The sequence below is a fragment of the Coregonus lavaretus genome, assembly GCF_964263955.1.
Source record: "Coregonus lavaretus genome assembly, chromosome: 36".
NCBI classification, from domain to species: domain Eukaryota; kingdom Metazoa; phylum Chordata; class Actinopteri; order Salmoniformes; family Salmonidae; genus Coregonus; species Coregonus lavaretus.
In genome coordinates this window covers 14865070-14872847 of record NC_140023.1, presented here as the reverse complement: position 1 = coordinate 14872847, position 7778 = coordinate 14865070, and the positions used below count along the sequence as shown (strand labels likewise).

At 42.6% G+C, this 7778-nt stretch overlaps 1 protein-coding gene across 1 annotated transcript; it reads left to right on the top strand.

Moving 5' to 3' along the window:
* The first annotated feature begins 232 nt into the window (after positions 1 to 232).
* Positions 233 to 3750, top strand: LOC311110595 (small ribosomal subunit protein mS37-like). Its single transcript, XM_084153114.1, has 3 exons — positions 233 to 555; positions 1289 to 1407; positions 3093 to 3750. Exons 1-3 carry the CDS (start codon positions 417 to 419, stop codon positions 3204 to 3206), a joined length of 372 nt encoding a protein of 123 aa, XP_084009240.1. The 5' UTR covers positions 233 to 416; the 3' UTR covers positions 3207 to 3750.
* Positions 3751 to 7778: the final 4028 nt, after the last annotated feature.

Below are 7778 nucleotides of genomic sequence, written 5' to 3'. Positions count from 1 at the left end.
AGCTTATGTTTTGGGTTCTGATGGGGTATAACAGTTGAACTAAGCTCATGAGGCATTTATAAGTTATTCTTCAAGAATCAATGAGTATATCATTTATCAAAGTCCAAAAATGGAAGTACCAATCGCATTTTGCCGCTTTAAATATATTTAAAATGTGCAGCTCAGACGACAGAAAACTACAAACGCTTTACGTTAATCTTTCGTAATGCGTGGTCACAACATAGTCATTACTACAGTAACAGCAATATACGACCAAAGATGGCGCTCCACGTTTGTGTTATGTGAGGAAAATGTTGTTAGAGAAAATACAAATTCACGTATCTAGGCGTATGTTTTGCGATAGTTTATTGTGAAAGCAAGATATTACATTTATATTTTCGCTATTTACGTGTGATAATTGTATTTAGCAAGCCGTAATGGCGATGCAAGGTGGGACTGCACTTCAGGAGAAGGTCAGTCGGATGTTGAGCAGAAAGCAGAAAAAGCCCGTTCTGAAACCCAACAAGCCGCTTGCTCTGAAAGATGAGGTCGCCAACAGGAAAATGAAGAAAGGGGGTAACGTTAAGGCTTTTCTGTTAAAGACTTCCAAACTAACCTGTGTAATGACATGTTCTATCCAGTGGACACGGCTGTAGACATAACACAGCCAACAACCCTGGGTGCATTTAGTTAGCTAATTGCACGTTTTGTTATGTTGCTTTACGATTTATACTGAACGACACTTTTCCCCAAAACGGTGCGCACCGTTCTTCAACAGTCTTGAGGTACGTTTGGCAAAGTGTGGCCTGATCAATATGGGTGTGAGTGACCATTTGAAATCGCAAAACTCGTGCAGCACAGGCACAACAGAACACACAATCGCCCTCTGGGCCACCATAATCAGGCGTTCTTCAACTGGGGTGTATTCATTACGCCAAACAGTTGCAAAACGTTATTTTGCAACTAAAACGAGTTTCTATTAGAGAAATTCAGGTAGGTTCCTCCCCGTTTCGTTTGCTTCCGTTTAAGAAACGTTTTGCAACATAATAACCGGAATGAATACACCCCTGGTGGTGCTGTTCAGTATGGTTTCAGTGGAATTAAACATTGCACACTGTTCTGTCTACTGAACGTGCCCCAGCTCTCTACACTCTGATTGGTCGGTGTGTTGCCTGTTACACCTCTTATCTGTAATGAGCATAAACGACACACTTGAAATCAATGTAGATCAGTCATCAGCATGCTGAATTAGTAGTACCTTGTAATGTTGACAACAACATTGGAAAGTGATTACACTGTTTTCCCACAGAGGCCACATGCGTCACTGAGATGTCCATGATGATGGCGTGCTGGAAGCAGAACAACTTCGTCGATGCCCTCTGCTCCAATGAAATGCAGTCCTTCTACAAGTGTGTTGAGAAAGCCCAGGTATGGTGCTGCTACTCACAGTGAACAGGAAATCCTTGCTCCAGGCTTATTGCACACACACCCCACTCTCCTGACCCCCTGTTTTAAACTAGGACAGCACTGTTATGTTCTTCATTAAACATTTTGCTAGGAGACAAGGGCCAAGGTAATTAGACAGCACGGGTAACATAATTTTCTCTGGCGTTTACTGGCTTGGGACGAGTCATAACAAAACTCTCCCATTGCCCAGTTTCCTTCAGGGTCTTCCCTCCTGTTTCGCTTTTTATTTGATTCAGGGCTAATTTCCCCTCCTCAGCTGAGGTGCCCAGTTACTGCATGCTACTGTACTGCCGCACAGATGGATAACAAGTCATTAGCTTAATTGCGCTTTCAGTTTAGTGTCTACAAGGAGTAATACATTATTTATAAATGTGGATAAATACACTATATATACAAAGGTATGTGGACACCCCTTCAAACAGGCGGTTTTGGCTATTTCAGCAACACCCGTTGCTGACAGTTGTATAAAATTGAGCACACAGCCATGCAATCTCCATAGACAATCAATGGCCTTACTGAAGAGCTCAGTGACTGTCAAATTTATGCCCTGCTAGAGCTGGCCCGGTCAACTGTAAGTGCTGTTATTGTGAAGTGGAAATGTCTAGGAGCAACAACGGCTCAGCCGCGAAGTGGTAGGCCACACTAGCTCACAGAACGGGATCGGCGAGTGCTGAAGCGCGTGCGCGTAGAAATCGTCTGTCCTCGGTTGCAACACTCACTACCGAGTTCTAAACTGCTCTGGAAGTAACGTCAGCAGAATAACTGTTCGTTGGGAGCTTAATTAAATGGGTTTCCATGGCCGAGCAGCTGCACACAAGCCTAAGATCACCATGCGCAATTCCAAGCGTCGGCTGGAGTGATGTGATGCTCGCCGCCATTGGACTCTGGAGGAGTGGAAACGAGTTCTTTGGAGTGATGAATCACGCTTCATCATCTGGCAGTCTGACGGAAGAATCTGGGTTTGGCGGATGCCAGAAGAACGCTACCTGCCCGAATGCATAGTGCCAACTGTAAAGTTTGGTGGAGGAGGAATAATGGTCTGGGGCTGTTTTTCATGGTTCGGGTTAGCCCCCTTAGTTCCAGTGAAGGGAAATCTTAACGCTACAACATACAAATACATTCTAGACGATTCTGTGCTTCCAACTTTGTGGCAACAGTTTGGGGAAGGCCCTTTCCTGTTTCAGCATGACAATGCCCCCTTGCACAAAGCGAGGTCCATACAGAAATAGTTGGTGAGAAGAATTGGTGTGGAAGAACTTCACTGGCCTGCACAGAGCCCTGACCTCAACCCCATCGAACACCTTTGGGATGAACTGGAACGCCGACTGCGAGCCAGGCCTAATCTCCCAAAATCAGTGCCCGACCTCACTAATGCTCTTGTAGCTGAATGGAAGCAAGTCGCCGCAGCAATGTTCCAACATCTAGTGGAAAGCCTTCCCAGAAGAGTGGAGGCTGTTATAGCAGCAAAGTGGGGACCAACTCCATATTAATGCCCATGATTTTGGAATGAGATGTTCGATGAGCAGGTGTCCACATACTTTTGGTCATGTAGTGTATCTCAAGCCGATAAGCTTTTAAATGAATTAGTATTGAATGAGGCAATACATTTTCTTAAATTTTTTCTTTCAAAATGTATTTCCTTACAGATTGCAATGAAAGCCAAATCAGAGCAACACACCATCGGCCAGAGTGGACGCCTTCAACCCAAACAAGCTACTACCCTGCTGAAAAGACACCCCAACTTACACATAGAAATCTAGGACTACTCCCAGCCCTACTACTACTGCGATGTATTAATTGACTAAAGTTGTGGGACAGAGAATCGTGGGCAGGGTGGTTATCATGCTTGGCCTTCGTGGCCAACTGAGGTCTCTGCTGGTTCTTACAGTAAAGAGGAAGTCTCTTAGATCCAGACGCAATCACTCACAGAAACATCACCAACGTTCCACCGATGCCAGATGTGATTAATCAACAAAGTGAATTAAGTGGATTTACTGTGCTGCAGATGCACTTCTTGTGATTGCCATGTTAAATTGAGTAAGCTGTTATAGGTCATCATATAAAACAGTACCATTAAAATTGTTTCAGTCATAAAAGAAGGTTCATACGAATATGTAACTTTACTCACTGTCTAATATTTTGAAGGGCATTTTCATTAGGCATTCAGTTATTTCTATATTATTGCATGGCTTTTTAAGATGCCCTACTAATTTACGTTTGTCAAATAACAATCAAGGACATTTGTTTTCATAACGACATGATATTGTGTGTGCCCTGGATGAAATATAGTGTGATTGATTGTTATCCCAGTGTCCTGAGTTGACTCCCATAAAAATGATTTCCCTTTAAAAATGATCTCAATAATTCCATACAGCACAGACAGTGGTTTGCTAATGATATTAAGATATTAATGACCTCTGCAGTATTTAATTATTTTTATTTTGTTGCTTATCCTCTCTGGAGTGCACCATCACTGAATGATCACCTCAATAGGATACCTACTTTGAGTTTCCAATGGATCACTCAAATGTAATTTGAAACACTCCTGATAAAGTTGAACTGCCTAGCTATTTTGTATTATTGGCCAATTTGCCAGATAGGATTACATGCCAGGAAACAAAGCCCATTGCGGGGCATAGTCTTACAGGTATTGGAAATCGCATTAAGATGACTGGGGTACCAAGACAATATCTCAGTGGCTGACTAACGTCTACTGGAATTTCAGCTCCAGTTTGCATTACCTTATAATTCACTCCTTTTTATAACTCACTCCTTATAATTGAAGTCCTTTTTATTCAGGCAATGGTTTTTATATTGCGCTAATTATGTTTGATGTCTGTCAGCATTGGGATGTTGGATGCACTGTCTTATGTCTGCCATCCAGGAAACTGTTAAATCCTCTGTCAGATTTGGGTAGGTCCTCATTATACAAAGAGAAACATTGCCATCTCGCTCCGCCCACACTGCCCACCATTTCCTTGCCATCCTTATTTCCTGCTAAACGTGTAGACTGAAAAGGAAATGCTTTCCTTTGTCATCAGCACTCGTGCAGATGGGTTTGATCAAACCACCACAAAATAGCAATTTTGTCTTTGCAGCTGGCCCATCTAGTGGAAACTGCTCAGTTCTGCCTCAAGGACAAGACCCATCCCAATAAATGTCAACCTGCTTAAGAGGCATAGAGCCCCACAGTGGAGGTGTTATAATACCCATAAAACCTAGCGGTCAAACAGGGAAATGGTTCCAATCGTTCTTTCCACCATTCATTTTTCCAATATGGGATTTTAAAAACACTTAAAATAAGGGCTGTGTTTTGTGTAGGCTTACCCTGGCGTGACGTTTTGATAGCCATGTAAATCTCTCTCGGACAAGGTGACTTTTATCAATATATTTGACCACTAGGTTTGATGGGTATTATGACTCATACTGAGGTAGTCTATTAGAAGAAGACAAATGAATAACCAATTGAAGGACATCTTGTATGATTGCAGGATAAATCAATGTTAGACTTTATACATAGCTGGCCATAAATGGATGTTGCATTTTACTTTATGGGTTGTTACACCCTGTTCTCAGACTGTAGACGTAACATGGTAAATGTAAATCCGGGACACTCAAATTAGTATGATATGTTACGTTTGGTATGGTTACGTAAGACAGATGGTTACTTACGGGGTGGATGGGTGGGCGTTTAACGCGACGTCTACCAACCCAAAGGTTGTGATTTCAAATGTCATCACAGACAATGTTAGCATTTTAGCTAATTAGCAACTTTTCAACTGCTTACTCCTTTTTAGCTACTTTGCAACTACTTAACATGTTAGCTAACCCTTCCCCTAACCTTACCCCTTTTAGCTAACCTTAACCCTAACCCCTAGCCTAGCTAACGTTTTGTCCGCCTGTTATTGTCATGCAAAAGACTGCCGGTCTCACGGTAATTGACTGTTAATGAACCTAAACACGTTTAGCATCTCCAGGCCTCCACGTATACAATCTGCTGATGCGTCCTTTGGAACGTTTTTAAAAAAGTATAATAAATCAATTTAATGTACACCATCACAATAAATCCATTATTTATTTTAGGCAGGTCTAAAGAAACATGATATGAAGAACATTTATTTCAGAAGAACAGAATATGAGTTGGCCTATTGTATGTTATCTGGCTATGCGCCATGCCATAGGCTGTAGGCTTGTTCATTTAGCAGACAAGATATGTCTATAAGTCCTGTGCCATTATTTTATATTATATGATTTTATAGTAAGAAGAATATAATTGAACTTAGCTGAATAAAATAGAAAGGATATTTTTCCCATTCCGGAGCAAGTGCGCATATGAAGTGGCTATGTTGAGCGTAAAAGGGATAATTTGAAACAGGACCTATATGCTAGATTTAGAGTTATTTGGCCATTTATGTTGTGAAAGATACAAATCTTAGAATGTCTTAGAAATCAAAACATATTTGGGCTGCATTATGCGACTATAGGCTATTGATGATTTGAGAAAGTCGCAAAAAAAGCTTGCCCTCTGTTCCTTGCATCTCATCAAGTGATCATATTTTCACTATTCTCAATTTAGTCTTGTCTTTACTAATATGTACAATTTTGTTTAGATTTAGAATGGGCAGTTATCATATGGGCAGGAACAGGGGTAGGGGAAAATCGACGTCATCTGCGAATGGAGGCCGCTTTCCCCCTGGTTTGATTGTCATGCCAGGCTGGCTATTCCAGTTATTTCACTCCATGCATCAACCACTGTTTGAAGAGCATGCAGCCTCTCGCTGCGCGACAGGTGATATTCTGCCCAAACTCTGTATGCCATGGGCTCTCCAACCCTGTTCCTGCAGCTACCCAGTGCTTAATTTGTGAAACCAAGTATAATCTGTTCGTTAACATCGATAGTAACATGTTTTTACAACAAAACCTATTTAATTAAACTGTTGACAGCCCCTCTTTCTGCATGGTCGAGAAAGGAATGAAGGAGAGAGAGGAGGAGGTGGAAACGCCAGGGTTGTGGGTTCGATTCCCACGGGGGGCCAGTATGAAAATGTATGCACTCACTAACTGTAAGTCGCTCTGGATAAGAGCGTCTGCTAAATGACTAAAATGTAAATGTAGAATATTCTGTAGCTAAAGGTAATGTGTCAGCCTATTAATTATGAAAACATAAAAATCCCCTATTACTAAACTATTCAAAATCAAATACAAATTCACTAATTGTAGGCTAACTCTGGAAGCCGCCCTGCACAATCAATGAACCAACAGCATCTCCCAGAATCATGGATAGAAAGTTTGGAGCGTAACATAAGGTAACCAGTCCATCCAGTATAGATAATAATACAGTCCACACAAAGGCGATTAGTAGAATTTGTTTAATTTTGTAATGTAGGCTAGACCAATTATGTACCAAAGACATCTTAAATCAGTTGTTTTTATGTTTTTCTGCCATGTGTAAGCTATCTATTGTATAATGGCACAATCATTATTTTAATTCACGTTAAATTTCAGGCTTGGGCTCATAGGCCTATGTGTATGCATAAGCTCTAATATGCATATGGTTGGTTTTGTCACACCCGGATCTGTTTCACCTGTCTTTGTGATTGTCTCCACCCCCTCCAGGTGTCGCCCATTATCCCCAGTGTATTTATACCAGTGTTCTCTGTTGGTCTGTTGCCAGTTCGTTTTGTTTCGTCAAGCCTACCAGCGTTTTCCCCCTTGCTCCTGCCTTTCTCGAGTTCCTGTTTTTTAGTTTTCCCGGTTTTGACCATTCTGCCTGCCCTGACCCTGAGCCTGCCTGCAGTTCTGTACCTTGTCACACCACCCTGGATTATTGACCTCTGCCTGCCCTGACCCTGAGAGTGCCTGCCGTTCTGTACCTTTTGGACTCTGATCTGGATTACTGACCTCTGCCTGCCCTTGACCTGTCGTTTGCCTGCCCCTTGTTTTGTAATAAACTTTCGTTACTTTAACACTGTCTGCATCTGGATCTTCTCCTGAAACGTAATAGTACGAACTGGCCATGACTGACCCAGCAGACTCGGACCAGCTCCGCAACGCCATCTCCTCCCAAGGAGCCACCATTGGAAGGCACGAGGAGTTGCTTCGTGGTCTCATGGAAGGGTTCCAGACCTTGGCCGAACGCCATGACCGAGCATTTAACACATTGCTGGAGCAATTCCGCAGGTTGTCTGTTAGGCAGCCTACCACGACGGTAACCTCCCAGCCTCTCAGTAACCCGGCTGTTAGCAGCACGGCCTCCCAGGCCACCCCAGTTTCCAGAGAACCCCGCTTACCTCCCCGCGAACGCTTCGCTGGAGAGTCAGGAACCTGTCAGG

Coding starts and splice junctions, on each gene's coding strand:
- LOC311110595 (XM_084153114.1), top strand. CDS start 417: ATGGCGATGCAAGGTGGGACTGCACTTCAGGAGAAGGTCAGTCGGATG. Junction 556..1,288: donor CAGGAAAATGAAGAAAGGGG/GTAACGTTAAGG, acceptor GTTTTCCCACAG/AGGCCACATGCGTCACTGAG. Junction 1,408..3,092: donor AGTGTGTTGAGAAAGCCCAG/GTATGGTGCTGC, acceptor ATTTCCTTACAG/ATTGCAATGAAAGCCAAATC.